Genomic DNA, 22,254 nt, shown 5'->3' with positions numbered 1-22,254 from the left:
ATGGGTACACCCACTCAGGTGGGATGTCTTGGGGTCCGTGGCCGGACCCCTACATCCCTCCTTCTGTCTCTTTCACTATCCTGGTGCCGGTCCCTTGCCGCCTCTACTGTCGGTGATACCCACCTCCTACCTTGGTGACTTATCCCTTACCCTCTGGGCCGCCAGTCCTCCGTGTGCCGGGGGACTGCCGCCTGCCGCCGGCGCTTAGCCGATGGCCTTCCCTCTTTCCTCATAGCCTCAGTCGTCCGTCCACCGGCCGGCCCCCGGAGTGCCGGCATCCGCTGCCCGGTTCTGCTATAACCATGCTTGTCCCTGTCACCAAGCTGGCAACCTCCGGCTGCCGGAGCCGCCGCTCCCCGCCGGCGTTCCGCCGCTCCCCGCCGGCGTGCCGCCGCTGTGCCGGCGGCCGCCACCCTGGTATTACTCTTGACTTCTATATTGTCTTCCCTAATGCCAGAAACTCTGCTGGAGCGGCCTCCGTCGTGCCGGCGGTCTGCCGGAGCCTTCCGGAGGCGTCAAGACGACTTGCACCCCCTTCTACTAGCTATCATCTGATGTTGATAGCCCTACATCGCAACCAGATGACTTGATTACGTAAATGGATAGGTATTATCTCACCGTTCTATTAGTAACCATGCTGTCTTCTTGCATATCACAGATTTCCAGCATGCTGTGTGTATCTTAGCACGGCTGGTTGCCGGAAACTGTTACCCTATGGGATCTTCTAGTTCCCAATTCTAGAGTCTGAGTGGCCTCAGTCCTAGCCTTATATCCTTGACAATTCCCAATAGAATTCCCACTGCCTTACGGGCATTCCATGTTGAATTCTATCCTGTGCCTTCGGTCACAACAGATTGTCTATGGGTGAAGGTCACGGTAACCAGCCGGGCGGGTTACACGGAGTATGTATCTATCTCCTTCTTTTCCGCCCATTCTCTGTTCATCACACTTAATGTTAAGTTAAAAATTAATCAATTAATATTTAACTTTACTTTAAGAGTCATCCTTATGACTCCCCCATACTCATGTTCTCTTTCTCTTACAGGAGGAGCAACTGAAGTGCGACCACAGCTTCTGTGCAGTGAAGCGCCCGCACTTTTATGGACACACGGCGTGTAGGACCCACGCCCCTTGTGCCAACAAGAAAAGGGATCTGAAGTTCTGGGACCCGCAGAACTGTACGGTCTGCCAGGATCGCCTGGTCGACGCGTTCAATAATCCTCCTTCAGCGGAGGTTAGGGACGCTTCTCGAGAGAAGCTACGCAAATGGGTGCGTGGCTTCCAGAAGAACGCCACTGGACCGTACCTTGCCACTGAAGACATGAGGGCCTTACTGTTCCCAAAGGCATCCCCAGATTCTGTGGTCCCCAAGGATCAGATCCCCACCGTCCAGATAACGGTGGAACCCGATGTTGTCATGGCCCAGTCCATGCACGAGTGTCACCCATTAAGTGTTCTGTACATTAAAGGGTAGTTTGTTAACAGTACTACGTACAAGGGAAGGTTTTAAAAGTCTGAATATACATGTTGAATAAATAGGTAAATATGGTGTCACTACTTCGCGGATTTTCACCTATCGCGGCCGCATCTGGAACCTATCTACCGCGATAAACGAGGGTTCACTGTACCTCTCTTCTTCTTCAAAACAAAAAACTACTACAATACAGTAGTGTACTCTAAAATATAGTGTATGCATACAAAATATTCATTACTTCAATCAGCATTTACAATCCAAAATGAGTTGTGGTGCTAAATATGTCCCTGTTCACTCGCTAAACTAAAGGATAATTTCAGCTGATCTTACTGTTTATAGAAATCCTGCCACTTGTAGCAAAAGCAAGTAACTCTAATATGTTACATATAATGATACATTTGAGAAGTGGGAAAAATATGACAAACTTTTAAGAGTTTGTATTTTTCATAACATACAAACCCGAATTCTTTACTATAGGAGATATTCTAGCGCGAGCTGGAAAATACAGCAGAAAACCTTAACAAGGTCATTAACGACCGGGCCGGTAGTTATCCACCTATTAGGGGTGGGGGACTGCCGGTCGGTAGCTACTGAATACCTTCAATCGGATTCTAGCAAGGACTATTTTTAGGGGGCATTGACGGAGGGAAGATTTGTGTAAAGAATTTGGGTTTGTATGTTAGGAAAAATACAAACTTACAAGTTTGCCATTTGTTCCTACACTAAATACAAACCCTCATTCTTTACTATAGGAGACTTAGTCTTGAGGTCAGGGTGGACGAGGAGTTCCCTATTCCTAGGGAAGATAGTCCTCAGACTAGACTTTTGATGAAAAAATCTCCCATTAATTTTTCTTTGTAGATCCCCATAATCTTAGCAAGACTGGAAGTTTGTAATTACGTGGAAACAAATGTTTCAGGATGAAGAGGGTCGGGAACATACGACTTGGACCCTTTCATACTTAGGATTCCCCTGACCTTGAAAAGGGGAACCCTCGTGACTACGAGTCACGAGCATAACTTATACCTTGTTAGAGGAGTCAGATGAGTTTCATACCTTATTTCCATTAGAGAGTCCAGCTGAAACTGGTTACAGACTAGAATACCCAGATGGAAGGAAGAAGGAAGGTGCAGAAGATTGATGGATGTCCTTCTAAAACATAGTGTAACACAGAATCCTCGACCAATGGCTACTGCCCCCTGAAAGGGCGTAAGGTAGCTACAGCACCTGTTGACCTGCCACAATAGGCCCTATAGAAAAGGTGTTTAGAGACCTATGTGTCACATCAGATAAATAGTGAGAGGTGAATATAGATTGGCGTTTCCAGACTCCAACTCTTAAGACTTGGGAGACTGAAAAATTCTTCTTAAATGCCAGTGAGGCAGCCACTCCCCTAACTTGATGGGCTTTGGGTTGAGCTGCCTCTGGGTCTCTATGAATGGCTCTCGCAATAACTTTCTTGAGCCAGAAAGAGATAGTGTTGCGAGAGATTCTCTTCTTTGCCTTGTTGGTACTGAGGAAGAGATGACGGAGGCGTGGTCTGAAAGGTCTGGTGCGCTTCAGGTATTTCCTTAGCGCCCTGACTGAGCACAGTAGCAATTGGTCAGTATCCTGTGTTACCCTATTGAGGCTGGAAAATTGAAATTCTCTAAACCTCTCATCGACCGATGAAGGATTCTGAGTTTTGGCCACAAAGCCTGGCACGAAGTTGAGCGAGACTTCCCCCCATCCTCTAGAATGGGTGACTTCGTAGGATAGACCATGAAGTTCACCAACCCTTCCTGCCGAGGCCAGAGCTACTAGGAAGACAGTCTTAAGGGTTAGGAAGTAGTCAGAGGTCCTATTTAAGGGCTCACAGGGTGGTCCCTTCAAGGAACGTAAGACCAGGGACACGTCCCAAGGTGGTGGTCTAATCTCAACTAGGGGCAAGATCTCTCAAAACCTCGAATCAATAAGGTGATATATTCTGAGGTGGAAAGGTCAACCCCTCTCAGTCTACAGATGAGGCTTAAGGCTGAACGATAGCCTTTAATTGCCGAGACTGAGAGGAGTTTCTCCTCCCTGAGGTACACCAGTTAGTCTGCCACTAATAGAAGAGAGGGATCGAGTGGAGACACACCTCGCCCTCTATACCAAGCTGCAAACACTCTCCATCTTGCTTGGTAGAGGTTTGTGGAAGATTGGCGCAGGTGCCTGGACATGTGCTCAACCACCTTCTCTGAAAAGCCTCTGCTTCTGAGGAGAGACTGGACAGCCTCCAAGCATAAAGCTTCAGGAAGTGGATTCTCCCGTGGGGGATACCACTGTGTGGCTGCATCAATAGAAGGGGTTCTGGAGGCAGAAACCTTGGAACTTGAACCAGCAGGGAAAGAAGGTCTGCGTACTACACTCTGCTTGGCCATGCCGGAGCTATTAGAGTTAGCTTGCAGTTCCGGGAGGTCCTGAGTTTGTTGATCACCCTTCTGAGCAGGCAAAAGGGTGGAAAGGCACATGCGTCCAGGTTTTCCCAGGAATGTTGAAGGGCGTCCTGGATCGCTGCCTGATGGTCTGGAACTGGGGACTCGTAGAGGGGAAGTTTCGCATTCAGAGAAGTGGTGAACAGGCCTATTGTGGGGAAACCCCACAAAGCTATTACTGTCTTCGCTACTCGAGGATCCAAAGTCCATTCGCCACTCAACACTTGGTGATGCCTGCTCAGTTGATCCGCCACTATGTTTCTCCGGCCCGGAATAAACCTGGCTGTGAGGGAAATGTTGTGACCTTCCGCCCACTGGCAAATCTGGACCGCTAGCAGACAAAGGTCTCTTGCCAGAGTATCCCCTTGTTTATTGATGTACGAGACGGCTGTGGAGTTGTCGTTCATCAGCACCACCTCTCGTACTTGTAGATCTTTTACAGAGAATTTTAGGCCTTTCCAGGCTGCTAATAATTCCAGATGATTTAAGTGGAGAGTTTGCTCTATCGGAGACCAAACCCCTGATGCTAATTTCGGGCCTAGGTGGGCACCCCAGCCCTGTAGCGATGCGTACGAAAAGAGTTTTAACTTCGGACTGGGGCTTAGGAGGGGAATGCCCTTTTAGGTATTCTCTCTGGTTGACTACCAATGAACATCTTGTAACACCAGAGCTGGAACCTCCACTGACAAGAATGGGGAATCAATCTTTTGAGACCAATGGGTCTTCAGATGCCACTGGAGATTTCTCATTCTCAATCTTCTGCCTGGAACTAGTTTTTCCACTGAGGAAAGATGGCCCAGAAGACTCTGCCATGACTTGGCTATAGGTGGTAGTGGAGACAAGAGATGGGCGATGAATTGATCCAATCTCCAAAGTCTATCTTCCGAAGTACAGTAAGGAACACCCTCCTTACTTGGGTGTTGATGGACATACCCAGATAGTTTAAGACTTGGGTTGGAGTCAAGCAAGACTTCTCTGCGTTTACAAGGATCCCCAGGTCCTTGCAAAGGTCTAGAAGTCTTCTCAGGTGATCCAGAGCTAGCTCCCTGGACGAGGCCAGGAGTAGCCAATCGTCCAGGTATCTTAGCAGACGTATTCCATGCTTGTGAGCCCACAGAGATACAAGTTCGAAAACCTTCGTAAAGACCTGTGGGGCGGTCGAGAGGCCAAAGCATAGGACTTTGAATTCGAAGATTCGACACTGGACCAGAAAGCGCAGGAATTTCCAAGATGTGCGATGGATCAGCACTTGGAAATATGCATCTTTTAAGTTCACCGATGCCATAAAGTCTCCTGGACGCACCGCTTGGGTCACGGAGGCTGCTGTCTCCATTTTGAATGGAGTTTGCTTCACAAACTGGTTCAAGGTCGAGAGATCGATTACTGGTCTCCAACCTCCCGAGGCTTACTCTACCAGAAAGAGGCGACTGAAAAACCCCGGGGAGGCGTTGGAGACCTCTTGAATGGCACCTTTTAGAAGCATGCTCTGGATCTCCCGAGCAAGGGCTTGCTGTTTCCCTGGATCCCGAAGGATCTGGGAGGATGAGATCGGGGGAGTAATTAGAGGAGGAGGAGAGTCTATGGAGGGGATGCGGTAACCCCAACGAAGATCCTTGATGGTCCATTGCAGGGCCCCTATAGCCTTCCACCTCCTCTAACTCCCCTGCAGGTACCCCCCTACGCACTGTGAGGGGGGAGCCGTGGCCCTATTTCTGTGTACGGTTCCTCCCTCTGCCTTTAGCCTTAGGAGGAGCCGACTTTCCTCTGCCCATAGGTTTGGCTATAAGAGAGGGGCGGCTGAAGCTCTTGGCTCGGAGTGGAGTTGCGGTTGTGGTTTTGGGTTGTGGAGTTGGCTGCTGTTGCATTGTGCGAAGGGAAGCAGCCTTTTGCATCGCGGTGTCCTGCGTCTCTTTCCTCCAAGTATCTAAGGCAGAGGAAACTGCCTGTTTAGAAAAGAGGAGAGGTTACAGAAGATCCGAGTTCCTCAAATCTGACTTCTCTGTCTTACCGATGCTCCTATGAAGTCTGGAGACTACTGATTCCCTCCTTTTTAGAATCCAGTTGCCCCACATGGCTGCGGTTGTAGCAGTTAGGTAGTCCATTGTTTTGGCCCCAGCGGCTAGGACTTCCTGCAGGGACTGCATGGAGTTTTGGTTTGATAGGTCTTCGTGACTCGCTAGGTAGCCGACTGTGCCTGACCACGTGTCAAACGAGGATAATGCCTCCAGAAAGGACATTGACGCTGCTTCCATTGCCGAGGCTTCTGTGGCGGTGAAGGAGACTGGAAGAGAAGAGAGTCTCTCAGCAGAGCAGCCAGGTGTGAGCCTTGCTGTGAGGGGATCCAGGGTCAAAGGAGAAGGGTTGGCGTCTCTGACCTTGTAAAAACGCTTTTGCCTCGAAAATGGAAATTGCAGAAGTTTATGGGATCCTTGAGACTTCAAGGAACCCGTTTCCCCCGAGACCGCCTGCGAGACCTTCCTCAGACGGCCTGCAGTGTGAATAGACCAGGGAAGTTCGATTCTGGTCTTAGGGTTTGGTGGAGGACAACATAGTCTGTCTAAAGCTGGAGCGTCGGTATGTCGAGGTGACAGATGTAAATCCCCGAGGCCTGAGATATTACACCTTGTTCTTAGAGCCCTCAGATAGGAGGACTCTAAATCCTTTGATGGTTGTTCTTCCGAGGAATCTTCCGGTTGCGCTAATTCCTCGCGAGGGAGGGCGATAAAAGGCCGAGTGTCTGGAAGTAACGGCGAAGTAGAATACTCCATTGCCATTATTCCAAGGGAAGGCTGAGCGCTGGCTAATGGCACTGCGCGCGCCTGATCTTACCTGGAAGTCGATGGTGTAGGCGTAGGTGACCGAATTAACGGTACTGTCTCAGTAAGAGGTTGCATTGATTGGCAGTCTGGCCTTTTTCCTCTGTTTTCAACCGAGGAGAAGAAGGGTTGAACCCCTGCGTCTTCTTCCGAGGTTCTCGTGAGGCTCATATTCTGTAACTCGTTAGGACGTACGGGAACCGGAGCTGTTCTGTCTGAAACACGAGGGCGAGGTGAATGACACTGCCCGGATATGTCCGGAGATTTGCGCGATCGGGAGGTTGAAGGACGAGAGCGCTCTCTCTCAGTTGATACGAAGCGACGGCGAGAAGAAGTGCTCTTTCTCCCTTCCCTAAAGCGATCTGAGCTCCTCAAGTTAATATGTAAAGGAAAGGGATTACACTCAGAGTGCTCTCTTTCCTTGGTCGCACTCCGGGCGCGATTAGATGAAAAATAGCACCAACGGGAGCGCTTACTACGCTTAGGAGCACTCTCTCGTGATGAAGAGCGAGAACGTATTGTAGAGCTCTTCTTCTTACAGCGCCTAGATGATCCCTCGCGAGAGGAAGACGATCGCAAGGCAAAACAATGACGCGAGGATCCACTCTTCTTATGTTTATGACGAGAGCGCTTATCGTCTCTTGGTGAGATATTTCGTGAAGAGATAGAAGGCGAGGAAGAGCGAGAACGATGACGTCTCTTCCTATGTTGCATCTCTCTCCGACGAGAACGTCTGGGCGAAGGAGAGCGAGGTCTCCTTTTCCTCTTCTCTCTCTCCCTCCTAGCCTCCGAGGAGGATGAAGACGATGAAGAGGAGGGGGAGGGGGAGGTATAGCAATGATCGCGCTTGCGACGTTGTGGTTTCGTAGAAGCGCAAGCGAGGAGCGAAGTAGGCGACGCGGGAGCTGAGGTTACTACATCTGCCGACACTTCAGCGGTTGCCGACTGGGTTGACGGGATGTAGGCGAGGTCCGGAACTCCTAAAGGTTCCAAAACAGAAGGGACCTGAGGCAAGACTGTGCCCGCGAGGAACTGGTTCTACACTTCCACCGAAGGAGAACCAGGAAGTCCAAGGGCAGGCCATACCGCTCGTACGTGATCTGGAATAGAAGCTGTAATAGAGTTATTCCCAATGGTGGAAGAAATTGTCCCACTGGGAGGGGCAACGTGATCCGCCTGACCAGGGGGAATGGGGGTTAAGTCAATGGTGCCACTCTTCCTTGACTTCCCCCCGGAGGAAGGAGGCAAGGAAGAGTGTGAAGGGAGAGATCGAGAGGCCGAAGAAGAGGCCCGAGACTCCTTACCTTTCGCCGCAAACCTGGAGGTAACGAATCCTTCTTGGATTTCTTCTTCTTCCTCTTCACGAACTTATACCACTGAGAGGGCAACCATTCTCTACATACTTGGCAGGGGGAGCCTTCAGAACACCTATGACCTCTGCACGAAGGGCATAGGGAATGAGGATCCACCTCCGGTGGTGACATGAATGTGCCACAAGATTTCGGGGGAATCCCGGGACACTTTCTCATAATAGAGGACATCACATCTAATAAAGAAAAGAAAAAGAAAAAGTTAATCAAAAACACACTAAAGAAAAGCTAGTCTGCCAGTCAAACAAAAGCAGGAGCAGCGGTGTTACCACTGCAACGGCTAGAATTCGATTGAAGGTATTCAGTTGCTACCGACCGGCAGTCCCCCACCCCTAACAGGTGGATAACTACCGGCCCGGTTGTTTACGACCTTGTCAAGGTTTTCTGCCGTATTTTCCAGCTCGCGCTAGAATATCTCCTATAGTAAAGAATGAGGGTTTGTATTTAGTGTAGGAACAAACACAGGTTAAGAGGGTATTAAACTAGAATTTCTGATCTATTAGATTGTAGGAGGCATGATGTGCTTACATAGGAATATTATTACAATCTGGTCATAGCTGGAATAAAACTTCTAGATTAATGTGCAGTGTTGAGCCTTATAATGGAGAATGAAAGATTGTTAGAATTAACTGCACACACCTAGTACTACTTACAGGATGGTACAGTCTGAGAAGATCTGAATGCAAAGGATGGTCTGAAGTAAGAAAAATCTTAAAACATGTAAAGAAAACTAACTGAACAACAGTGCCAGGTTAATGTCTAGATCAAGAAAAAGAAATTTAAGGCTAGTAAGATCAGCAGTTGAAGACTGGACAGAAAAACAATGCTCAAAACAGGGTAGAATGAATTAAAACTTTTCAGGATAGATTGATCACTGAAAATTTTGACACTTTACTAAGTGCCAATTTTATATATTTAAAGAAACAATATATTTGCAGAGATCTGGATGTTCAGGAGTTACTGACTTTGTCCTACTTACAATCATACTTTTGAGTTTTGTTACAATTCAGCTTCATACCCCATAATTTGCACCATGCACTAATTTTAGCTCTATCTCTATTACAGTAAGGGATTCAGCAACCACAGATCTACATTCAGGAGACTGAATTGATGCAAAATGAGTAGCACCATCTGTATATGCAACAAAATTGTTACTGGGCCAAACACACATCATGTTAATATGGTATGAATAGTAATCAGCCCAGAACACTAACCTGATTATTTTTTCTTGACAAAGTTACCAATCAGATTTATAATCATATTCTTAACATCATAAAAGTCAGAAATAGAACTATTATTGCAGATGCATGAAATTTGGTGAGACAATTTATTTTTTGCTTCTGTTTAATACAAAATCATCAATTTGCTACTGATGCCTATAACTGGAGATGGATTTATTTCTTCAAATGGTACATTAATAGTTGGGTTTCCTTCAGCTACTTTAATATAATATGGATTCTCACGGAGCCCAACCTTTACCACGTTTGGTAGCTTGATTAAATATTATAATGGGTTCAGTTTCTGACCCTGGGAGTCGAGGGTATGTTGCTGTTCCTGCAACAAATGGATTGGGTTCATCAGCTAAGGAACATTCATTTATAATGACTTTAGACGAGGCCTTTTCAGGTTCATTATGACATTCTTCTCCATTTGCTTTTTTCTATTTCAGAGGACTTGCATTTCCATGTATGAATTTTTTCTTTCAGATTTTGATTTTAGGGGTACTTGATCAACCATCCCTACTTCACAAAGATTTTATATATCCATAGAGGTACGTATCTTTAGTGGAAAGTGTGTCAAAGCTGTTCTTTACAGGACCATGCATTTCTTGCTTATACTGATTTTGAGCATCAGTGCTTTTGCATTTTCAATTACTCTACTAGTATAAGTGTGTTTAGTAGAAAATCTAGGAGTAATAGCAGAATAAGAGTGGTCATGATTGAATAAATTAGTATTTGAAGAAGAATATGCAATTCTTGAACTGGAAGAAAATCCATGTGGTTTTGTTAAAACACTTAAATTAGTAAATCCTTAGGCCCTATTATTACCCAAAAGCTTTTTCACAGCTGCACAAAGTGTTGTGTTCATTATTTGCTGTCTCAATGATTGCTTGTTCCAATCTATATTCAAGACATTGTCATGAATTCATTAGCAAAACAATCTGCCGAGAGGTCATAGAACTTCAGGGTAGGTGAAACATCTTTTTCCATTAGTAGATTTGTCATTTTAAATGACCATATGACACTTGTAAGTTTGATATTCAAGTGCCTCATCTTGACACAGTCAGGATGGTAAGGTGTGGAAAACTAATAAGCTAGCATTGCTATCTACTTTTAGCTTTATAATCTTAAATATAGTAGGAGGGCACCTCTTCAGTATGTCTTTAGATAAATCTTAAGAGATCTCTATAATAAATTATTCTCTTAAATGAGATATACAGTACCTATTTACGTACCTTCTCTCAAGCATTTCAAGTCTCATGTCAGCCAAATCCTGGGAAAGTTCATAACCCTGTCCCATACCCTGAGATCCACTGCCCCTCCATCTGCCGTTGCGATTTCCACTATCATCAGCAGCAGAGCCTCTTGTGGGTTGTCGTCTGCCACCATGCCCAACTCCACTTGGTTGTGAAACTGCTTGTTGTAACTGAAAAGATTTTTTCTAGTTTAGCCAATATCTAATAACAATGAATTTCACACTGTTGTCACATCATGAATAACCTATATGAACATCCTTCAATGTATATTTTCAAAATACTGAAAGTTCCCTTCTGCATATAACATACAAAAACAGAAAATATGACAATTTTTAAAAATAATGTATAATTTTCCTAACTATACAAACCTAAGTTCTTAACTATAGGAGAAGAAAAACAGCAAAGGCTGTAATACAAGTTAAAACTTTTAACGAAGTGTAAATAACCGGAAGGCAATTACCTGTGCCGGTAGCGGGAGGCAACCGCCTACCCTGCAACTTACTGTAACCTCAATTGGATTGCAGCCAGGACTTAAGTTAGTGATGGCAGCCAAGTTTGAGTAAAGACCTCAAGTTTGTAAAGTTAGGAACAATACATCATTATTTTCAAAATTTGTCATTTGTTCCTACATGGACACAAACCATTCATTCTTTACTGTAGGAGACTCATCCTTGGGAGGTAGGAAGTCCCCATCCCCACTGGCTGAAAACTTAATCTAGGGATGGGACTTAGCCCTGGTGCTTATGTGGCTAACCCCTACAACTCATGAGTTATGAGTGAAGAACCCCCATGAACAGTACTGCTCGTGCAATCAACAGTATATGAGTTGGATTTCTCTGAGCTGTAACCAAAGCAATGAAAGGCAAATGCCATGGAAGGGTGCGTCCTAAGAAGAAAAGGTTTCCTTGGTTACAACACACTCCCCCTCGTAAGTAATGTGGGAAAAAAGACCTCTAGTGCTTGTGCACGCTGATGCAGAAAACAAAATGTGCATACCTATCTCTAGATCAAGTTCAGCTGGTGAGTTTTTGAAGCTAAGCCATTGAGAGGGGAAAGGTTGAAAGGAAAAGGAGACAGTCACTCTTCCCATTCACTCCCACCTTACAAGTAATCTTAGCTCTTGGGATGCTGAAGAGGGTGACGGCTCTGCTGCTCTGGAGATAACTTCTCCGACCCAAAAAGAATATAGTATTCTTAGTGACTTTTCTTGATCCTCCCTGTGTTTATGAAGAGGCTCTGCAGGCCTGGTAAGCTTTCAATAGCTCCTCAGAACCCTGACAGGACATAGAAGTAGTTGATCAGAATCTTTGGTTACTGACCGAACTGAGAAAAGTAAATGATGAGAATCTAGGATCCGATGATGCAGGGTTTTGTTATTTCCACAAACTCCGGGACAAAGCTTAAGAGAGGTTCCCTCTAACCTCTTGAATGAATGATGTCAAATGCCAGTCCATGCAGATTACTTACTGGTTTGGCTGACCCCAAAGCGAGAAGAAACACTGACTTCAAAGTGAGTTCCCTGCCAGATGCTCATTTTAGAGGTTCATAAGGAACGACTTCGACTGGAGGGCAGGTTTGCTCGAAACTCACTATCATTATATAATTTTCCTCTGAAGAAGAAATGTCTAATGCATTAAGTCTAAAGACTTGGCTTAAGGCTAAGCAAAAATTCTTTTGCTAAGTTTCTCCCTACGGAGATAAAACAAAGCAATTCGCAATCATAGGTATACAGGTGTCGAGTGGAGACATACCCCTTGAACTACACCAACCACAGAAGACAGCCCACTTTGCCTGGTAGACTGCAGTGGAGGATTTTTGGAGATACCCATACATCTGCTGTGGAGTTTCTCTAGAAATTCCTTTCTAAGAGAAAAGACACTGGAAAGTCTCCACGCATGAAGACGTAGGAATTCTATGGCGTTGTGGAAAATCCCGACTTGGGGCTGTCACCCAAAATGTGCAGGGCGGGAGATTCTCTCCGTATCGCCACCAGGAGATGCAATAGATCTGCATACCATTGTAGGTGTGGCCAAAAGGGGCTATTAGTGTCACAACCAAGTTTGGGGTTTCCCTTACTGAGAAGCTTTCTTAACAGGCAGAATGTCGGAAAAGCATAGCCATCAAGGCTGTCCCAGAAGTGCTGGAATGTGTCGTCGAATGCTGCTGCTGGATCTGGTATCGGTGAGTAGTACACTGGAAGTTTTGCATTCAGTGAGGTCGTGAATACGTCTATGGTTGGAGAACCCCACAAAGTCGTTACATCCGTCGCTATCTAAGGACTCAAAGAAATTTTTACCTATGATATGAGTCCTCCTGCTCAATTGATCTGCCATGATGTTCTTCCTGCCTGGAATGAAGTGGGCTACCAGAGACATTGAGTTGGCCTTTGCCTACTTCAGGATCTCAAATGCTAGCAGACGTAACGAGGGATATCGTTCCCCTTGTTTGCGGATGTAAGACACTATGGTAGTACTATTGCTCATCAGTACTATCGAGTGTCCTTCAAGCAGATAACAAAAAAGTTCCAGGGCCAGCCATGCTGCTTTCAATTACAGAAGATTTATATGTGCTAGTTGATCTGTTGCACACCAAGTCTTTGATGCTAGGTGGCTGTCTGGGTGAGCACCCCAACCCTCGTTCGAGGCATCCATGAACCGCCTGAATTCTCGGGGGAACAAAACAATCGGTGAACCTTTCCTGAGCTTTACAAGGACTAAAAGCACCATTGAAGGTCTTTCTTGGAGTTCTCTGCCATGAGGATCGTGAACTGTATGTTTCGATGCTGAGACCAGGAGGGCTTCAAGTCCCATTGCATATTCTGTTGGCAGAACTTTCCTTGTGGCACCAGTCGCTCTATTAATAACAGATGACCCAGTACCTTATGCCACTGGAGAGCTGGGTGGAGGGAGCACTGGAGAAAGGGGAGAACTGCTTGCTAAAAATTACAAATCCTGTCTTCCAAAGGGAATTCCTTGGAGAGTTGATTTTCATCCCCAGGTAGACTAAGCACTGAGAAGGTATTAGATAAGACTTCCAGGTTCACCAGAATTCCCGGATCCTGACAAAAATGTTGAAGCTTCTCTTGGTGAGCTAGGATGACCTCCCAAAATTCTGCGAGGATGAGCCAGTCGTCCAATTATTTCCGCAGCTGGATCCCGTTGGCATGGACCCAGGCTGATACCAGTTCGAAGATTCTTGTGAAGATCTGGGGAGATGTTGTTGAAAGGCCGAAGCAGGGGACCTACAACTGGTATATCCTGTTGTTTACTATCACTTGCAGATAATTTCTGAAAGAAGGATGAATCGGAACTTTAAAGTATGTGTCCCTCATGTATAGCGTTATCATGTAATCTCCTGGCCTAACAGCTTGGATAACAGTGACTGCTGTCTCCATTTTGAACCTGGCTTGCTTAATGTACAGGTTCAGTGCCGATAAGTTGATAACAGGTCTACAGCCTTAAGACGCCTTTTCTACAAGATATAGTCAACTGTAGAAATCGGGCACCCGTCGTCAACCTCCTGAAGAGCGCTCTTGTCAACCATCTTCTGTACTTCTTGAAATAGAACCAGGTGTTACAGCTACCCTTTCTGACACGAAGATGACACTCTTGGAGGAGAAATTAGAGGGAGAGAGAGAGTTGATAAACAGGAGGAGGTAACAGCACTGGAAGACTAGGACTTTCCAGTCCTCCACCCTGTGAAATCACCACCTCCTCAAATTCCTCTAAAGGCATACCACTACTGGTGGTAGGGTGGGGTATTGCCTATCATAGCAGGGACCTATACCTCTTCCTCTGCCTCATCCTCTCGAGCGGCCTGGAGTCTGATGGAGTTGAAAAGAGACAGAGGGCCTCTTTAGAATGGAACCTGTAAGGCATTTCCCTCTGACGACAGCTTTCCTAAACTGTGAAGACCTTGAAGTTGCCACCTGGCTCGAGGTTGATGGTTGCTGCCTAAACGAGATGACCCTCTGTAAGTAAGAATTGTACGTTTCTTTCCTCAATTTTCTGTAGTAGAGGCAATGTCTTCTGAAGGGAAAAGTGAAGTTTCCTAAGGGAGCTTTTCCAAGGTCCAGTTGTTCCTGTTTGCCAATCTTCTTATCGAAGCGGGCTGTGACTGTCTCCCGACATTTAAGACCCAGTTGGCCCATTGACAGTAGACTTGGTTAAGGGCCTGCCTCTTCATCAAGTCATAAAGGTCTTCCGTGTTAGCCAGATAACAGACTGTCCCAGTCCAGTTATCAAGCCAGGCTGATGCTTGCAGAGTCTTCATAAAAGTAGCTTCCATATTTACAGCCACCGTCTGCGAAAAGGCAACTATGATTAAAGCGAGCCTGTCTGCAGAACAGTCCAGAGTTAACTTTGCTACTGCCTCATCCAATGGAAGGGGGGAAGGATCAGCTACCCTGTAGTACCTCTTCTGTTCAGGAAAGGGTATGGTACTAGATGCGAGGACTTCAATGATCGCAGGGAGTCTTTCTCGCCAGCTACTTGGTCTTCCATTTCCCGAATAACATCCATGGCCATAACACTCCAAGGAAGTTTATGGCTCAGTTTGGTGCTAGGAGAAGAGCAGCAGAAGAGGTTGACTACCACCCACCTACCTATTGGAGAGGTGAGGAGAGTTTCCCTGATGCCGTATATCGAAAATATGGTGCGTAAAACCCGGAGGAACACTGACTCCGTATCTTCTCCACACGAGGAGCTTGTCTCTGGTCGCTTGGGGCCAATGTCTTCCTCGAAGCTTTCAAGTCCTTAATCTTTCCATGAACCTGCTAATGAAAACAGTCAAGAGTCCTGAATTCTCAAAGTCTTAGGTAAAGGCAATGGAGGCTTGGGGACATAAGGGGATATTCCTCGGTGAATGTAATAGGAATTAACCTATACTTCTCTGATAGAGAAACTTCCCTTAGGGACAAGGAACCTCGGTAAGTCCTCAGTGGAATAATAGGAATTCTAAATCTGCGATGACAGGAGTCCTTCCTTTACTGCAGCTAAGGTACACGGAGAGAGAGTGGGAAGACTACAGCTGATGTCCTACTAGTTTCAACATTGATGAAGGGTAAGGTTTGTGCTCTCAATGATTTCAAAACATTGAAGAGATATTTCGTGTAGAGTTTCTTATAGATGGAAATCACTTACTGGTCTATGGGCTGGAGGAGAGGGGTGGTGTTCGGTGGAAGATAGAGAATCTTGACAAAGGAATATTGTGGTGCAATATCTTCATGGAAGGAAGGAGTGTGAACAGGGGCATTGTCCAGTACCAGCAGGCATTTCATAGGGAGGCACTTCTCTTTCAAATACTTTTTCACAGTCGGGCCAAAGCAAATATTTATCCACTCGATAAATAATTGTCTTGTTACCCAGGCTTTTCCATTAGCCCTCCACAACGTTTAGATTTTCCTTAGTGACTTTGGTGGTCTTGAAGGCTCGAGGAGTGTCAGAGTGATACACCAGCAGGGGTTTCACCTTGCAATCCCCACTGGCATTTGTACAGAGTGCAAGGGTAAGCCTGTCATAAATAGGCTTATGCCCAGGTAGCCTCTTTTCTTCTGCCATGATGTACGTTCGACGAGACTTTTTTTTTCAAAAAACCCAGTCTCGTCGCAACTGAAGACTTGCTGGGGACTGTAGCCTTCCCGGACAGTCTACTCGAACGTCTTAACAAAGGCTTCGGCGGCTTTCGTGTCCGAGCTTGCAGCCTCCCAATGACGCACCACCGAATGAATGCCTGAGTGTCTCTTAAATTTTTCAAACCACCCACGAGAAGCCTTGAACTCTGGGGGTTCCTGCTTCGATGTTCCTTCTCCTGCGTTGGCTTCGGCCTGAGCATGCACAAAATCACCAAAAATCACGCTGGCTTTCTAGCAGATTATCGCTTCAGTTATAGTGTCTCCAGCCATTTCTTTGTCCTCTATCTAGACAAGCAGCAGTCTCTCCATCTCATCGTGGACGTGGCTCCTCTTGCTGGAGAAAAGAGTCATGCCCTTAGAAAGTGTTGCTGCTTTGATAGCTTCTTTCTGCTTCAGGATTGTTCCTATCGTAGATGGATTTCGGCCATATTCCTTCACGAGCACACTTAACCGCATGCCGGCTTTGTATTTCTTGATAATTTCCATCTCCATTTGCATGGAAAGCATCATCCTCTTCTTTCCCTTGACATCAGCGACTTTCTTGGGACCCATGGCTAATGATGTATCGTAAGTATCACACACGATAACAGTACGTACAGTAAAATTGTTACTATAGTGAAATCACAAACACTAAGTCAATGCATACAATACCGCTGCCAGAATGAAAAGACATAAAAACGCCAATGCGTAGATGCACGATGGGATACAGTACAGTAGATGTCGACCAATAGGAGAGCAGGATCTCATGGTGGTAACTAGCATCTGAGTAGGGCGATAACCAATGGGAACGCAAGATGGTAATGAGTTTACGGGCTGGCGGCGCGCGAATTTTAAGATCTGTCTCGGATACGGTCGGGCTCCCGCTACATACCGCCTTTCGTTGTACGAAACTTTTTTCATGATCCGAGTCATAAAATTCTTTGCATCTCCTTTTGTAAAGTGAAAATTTCGTAAGCCAATTCTTTCGTAGCTAGAGGTTTGACTGTATAATGTTTTGTATTCTATTGCATTAATGTTTTTCTGTTTTATTAATTTCTTCAAAATGGTGAAACAAATAATGATCTTGAAGCCAGAATAAAGGATAACCTAAGTAAATACCTGACCCAAATTAGGCCAAAAATAAACATTCTATAATAATTCTAAAATGAAATGTTTTATTAATCATAAAGAAGAGCTGCAAAAGAGTCTAAGGCAGAGTACTTGTTCAACTGTCCAAATTGCCAATTGAACTTACATTGGCTCCCCAAAAAAATGCATTTTTTCTCGCTACCAAGACCACAAGGAAATTAGCAGCCAAACTGGCAGAGCCTTGTCCAAACCTATGCAGTCGAGCACACGAGATCAGTTACATGAATTGTATGTGTTCCTTCACACTGGATACCTTCTCAATATTATACATAGGCTCATATGAAAATGAAATAAGAATAGCTGAGAAAATTTTATAAAATCTTAAAATGGATTTTTATTATAAAATGAAATTTTATTGCATACTACCAAACAATTATACAGCTGTAGGTTCCCTACGAATGGCAGACAATAGATTCAAAACTACTGTGGTGGCGCCGCCATCGCTGATGTAGGTGACGTCATCTCCCTCCACTCGAGGGAGCTATAGGTACAACTGTCCAGGTAACATCAATTCGTTCTGCCCAGCCATCCACCAGTGGGGAGGAGGGAGGGATTTGATTAATAATTGTTCGGTAAGTATGCAATAAAATTTCATTTTATAATAAAAATCCATTCTTATTGCAGTGTCTTACCGAACAATTATACAGCTGATTACCCATTGCAAGAATGGGGGGCTGTGGATGTAAGTTTTACTTCAACAATCGCATACGATCCTTGAAAATAAAGTATACCCAAAAGCACTGTTAGTGCCTGTTGTATCTTACCTTGTAAGAGAGCTACTGCAGGAGAATACTGCCTCTGGTCAGTGCTCATCTTACATAGTAGAAGGCTTGGAATATGACCAATGGGTGCCTCTACATGGAGTGGAAGATCCTCGTAGTCATGGTGTTCACCGCTGACTGAACGAAGATACAAGAAAATATCGCCCTTACCCCGGGCTTAGACCAGAAATAACCAACATGAAAAAAAAACTGTCACCTACACCGAAATAAAAACCTTTACCCACCAAAGCTAACACTAAAATGATTGGTGAGTACTAAAGGTACATTGTACCTCCAGGCTTCCCTTTAACTCTCCAACCTTGGTACAAGGCGAAACATAGGCTAACAGAGGGAGCAACCCCCTATGTCGTTCCTCCTAACACCATGCCAGGTACCGAAAGTAGGCCGAGAAACTTACAATCTTCAAACACTGTTCCGATTTTTTTCAAATAATGCGTAGCAAACACATATTTAGACCTCCCAAAGGGTACTTTGCAGGATACCGTATAGCGACTAGTTGTGTTGAAAAGCGAGAGAAGCCGCCACCGCTCGAACTTCGTGCGCTTTCACTCTCAGTAAAGGAAACACTGAGTCGTTAGCTTGAGAATGTGCTTCTACAATTAACTCTCTCAGAAAACTCTGTTCTGCGGAGATAGTATCTTAAAGCCCGCACGGGACACAAGAGTCGTTCTTCCCCTTCCCGGCCTATCAAGTCTGTCAGGTTTTTTAGAACAAATTTTCATGGCCACGGATTAGAAAAGTTGCGCGAATAATGTATGTGCGACGAATAGCAACATTACTTACTTTTACTTTTACTTTTAGGGGTTTATTTCTTGCCCTCCATCAGATACTAAGAGTCTGTTCAAGGGGGCCTTGTTGTGTGAAAATAATTTCTTTCCAGTTTATATTTTGCTCTGTATCTTTTCAGGTATTCGCTAGCATTTGTATTTAGGCTTCATAGTTTTCTGATCACTATTATAACACTTTCCAAAGAGATAAGTCTTACAGGTTTTTCTTGAAAGCTGCCACATTATTGCCGAAAGAATTTTGATTGTTGACTAACAGTAATATTTTCTTGAATGAGAGCGAAACTGTTCTCAAACAAAATATACAGATATAGAGGCGATCATTTCACCTTTGGTTTACCCCTCCTCTTTATGTGAGGAGCTAGCCAGTGTTCATTACACAGAAACGGATGTCTGGTTACCTGTGAGTGGAGTTAGAAACGTTTGTAAAAGTAATGAAAAGTTGCCCACGCTGTTGCTATCATTCTTTTAACGTCAGCTAACAACATTCCTTCGGGACTAATTGTTCAAAACAATAACCCTGTAAGGATAGAATAAAAAGGTCACGGAAGCCTATCGTGTAAAAAGCAAGTCGTTATACCCAGGGTACAACGACGGGGGAGGCTGCCTCCATCAAACAGTAGAACCGAGTTCAAGACAATAACCTCGCGGTTTTGTCTTGGCTAGAGCGCATGCTCCAGGACGGCCTACGGCCTTCATGAAGTTTAAACAACAGCCACTGAAGTTCTGTAAGAACTTCTCAGGAACGAGTCTCCCGAAAAGGGTGCCAAACATTATTGCCATCGACCGCTTACCCGAAGGGGTTGCCATCGAACGCTTTCTCGCTAGTGAGAAAAACTACTGTCTAAATCAGGCAATGCCTGCCAAGGAAATGAACTGGAATGTAAATAATTTTTTATTCCTCGCTCATTTCTGTCTGCTAACCAAACCACTCGAAGTGGAAAGGTGGAGGAAAGATGACGGTGGTTCGTTCGAAAACGAAAGGATCGGTGCTGGTGAAACCAGACTAGCTGATATAGTAATCAGTTGGGAGTGTAGAGTGACATAACAAGTCACACCTTTGGAAGACCCATCCTGTAGAGGGGGGAGGTCGACCATAGTTTTCAGAAACCTCTGGATCGCGGAAACCGAGAGATTCGGATGAGAACCTAGGGGTTCAGAATCTATTTGTGAATACCTTTCTCACGACCTTAAGGAATGTTGTGCCGAGAACCCGCAGGAACTCTGTCGCTGATTCCTGACGGAATTTTCAGGAATCGTGTTACGTGACCAGGACCCAAAGGAACTGTGTCATAGTTACCTGAAGAGATTCATAAACCCTTAGGCTGCAGGCATCACTCTGTCATCATAGTAAAACTCTTGATGACGATGGACGCGCGCGAACAATTCACGGGACGAGAGTTTGAAAACTCTGTCATAAGAGTAAAACTCTAATGCACTCATGAACACTTCGCGCAACGAGAGTTCGAAAAACTCTGCCATAAGAGTTGTTCTCGCATTACAACTGATTGCGTGCGCCTAGTTGTTCATGCACACCAAGTTTGTTGTGCGCGCCAATATGGTCCTGCGTGCCACATATCCATTCTGACAGCAGTACTTGAAGAAGACGACTTAGTCCGTCTGCCAACACGTTCATTTTCCCTTGAACAAATCAAGGGATCAGCGTAACCTGACCCGGTGTAACCACTTTAGCAGAGGAGTCAATGCTCGCGTAAATACTTGCGGTGCTGTCGAGAGGCTGAAGCAAAGAGCTCGAAACTGGTAGGTCTTTCCCATGAACATAAACCGAAGGTATTTCCTGTAGACCTGGTGAATTAAAATGTTGAAGTATGCGTCCTGCATATCCAGGGATAGCATCCAGTCTCCTTGACGAAGGGATTCCAACAATGAACGAGTTGTTTCCATATTGAATTTGGTCTTCTGGACGAACAAATTCAGTGCATATACATCCAGTACAGGCCTCCAGCCCCCCGATGACTTGGGGACTACGAACAGACGGTTGTAAAACTCCGGGGATGGTCTGTCGCTTATCTCCTCTATGACAGCCTTCTGCACGAGAAGCTCTATTTCTCGGGTTAAGGTTACAAACTTCTCCAAGCCTGACGAGCAGGCGGGTAATGTGATGGGAATGTTGGATAGAGGCGGAATGTCTTTGAAAGGAATGGAGTAACCGAACCGTAGACTTTGGGTCACCCAGGGCTTAAAAAAGAAAAAAAAAAAAAAGACTCAATCTGCCCCCTATCGGAACATGAAGAATTGAAAAATCACTTGGATGATTTCGTGTCGTGTTTGGTCGAGGACTTGGTAGGGTGTCGTAAATTCGATCGAGGCCTGACGAACAGTCTAGACCTACCCCATCGAAAGGGTTTCTACTGCAAGAGTAATTCCGAGGTGGTAGTCGTCACAGTCGAGGGTTTAACCCGCTTAGAGGACTGGGCAAGCAAGTCATTGATAGACTTCTTTTCCAGAGCGGACAGAATCTTGGCCACTATTTCTTCGGGAAACAGATGATCCTTGTCGAGAGGAGAAAACAAAAGTGCGGACTTCTGAGGCGAAGCGACTCCTTTCGACACAAAAGAACACCAGAGCTGTCTTTTCTTGAGAGTCCCGAATGCAAAGAGAGAGGCCAGCACATCACAACCATCCTGAACTGATTTGTCGCCACATGACAAAACCCCAAGCCAGTCCGATGCCAGGTCTTCCTTGAAGAGTAGGTCAATCCTCTATTTTCGTAGCGAGGGCTCCTATCGTCCAGTCCAAGAAACTCATACTTTTTAAAATCTTGAAAATATTCTTTACCAAATGGTCCAACCCGGGCGATGTAAAGAATATTTCAGCTGCTGCAAACGCGGACCTTCTAGTTGCGTCCACAAAGCCAGAGAAGTCCCCCTGGGAGGAGGCAGAAACTCCCATAGAGGGGCTTCTCCGGTTACGTAGAACCTATACCTTTTCTTAATAAGCTTCAACAGAGAATAGGCGAAAGTTGCTTTCCCGAGTTCTCTCTTGACCTTCAAACAATCTTCTATATCACGAAGCGAATGTTTAGCAGCCTTGGAAAGAACGAGCTTTGGGAGAAGAGGATCGAAATTCTTCCTTCTCATCAGGAAGATGGAAGCAGCTGGGAGCGGCTGCTACGAAGTAATCCAGGTACTGTACACGTCGAGAAGGTAACATAAAAGTTTCGAATAACACGAGAGAGGGATAGAGTCCGCTCTAAGTCCTCCTCGTCATCCGAGGAGATAGGCGACAGAGACGGTTCTTGATTCGACTCATTATTCTTTGTACATTGTTTGTTTTCTTTCATCCAGCTCATCAGCTCTTGCAACTGTTGACGA

At 45.4% G+C, this 22,254-nt stretch overlaps 1 protein-coding gene across 9 annotated transcripts in view; it reads right to left on the bottom strand.

Moving 5' to 3' along the window:
• The window catches only part of siz (Brefeldin-resistant Arf-GEF family protein schizo), a 389,510-nt gene that overhangs the window by 202,030 nt on the left and 165,226 nt on the right, over positions 1-22,254 (bottom strand). For all 9 annotated transcript variants that reach the window (XM_068376730.1, XM_068376731.1, XM_068376732.1 and 6 more), the window contains exon 3: positions 10,572-10,762. In XM_068376730.1, the coding sequence (XP_068232831.1) occupies positions 10,572-10,762 (191 nt within the window). The remainder of the gene's footprint in view (positions 1-10,571; positions 10,763-22,254) is intronic.

This window comes from Palaemon carinicauda, chromosome 7 (genome assembly GCF_036898095.1).
Source record: "Palaemon carinicauda isolate YSFRI2023 chromosome 7, ASM3689809v2, whole genome shotgun sequence".
Taxonomy (NCBI): domain Eukaryota; kingdom Metazoa; phylum Arthropoda; class Malacostraca; order Decapoda; family Palaemonidae; genus Palaemon; species Palaemon carinicauda.
The sequence above is the reverse complement of the archived record's forward strand: the minus strand, read 5'-3'. Positions and strand labels throughout refer to the sequence as shown.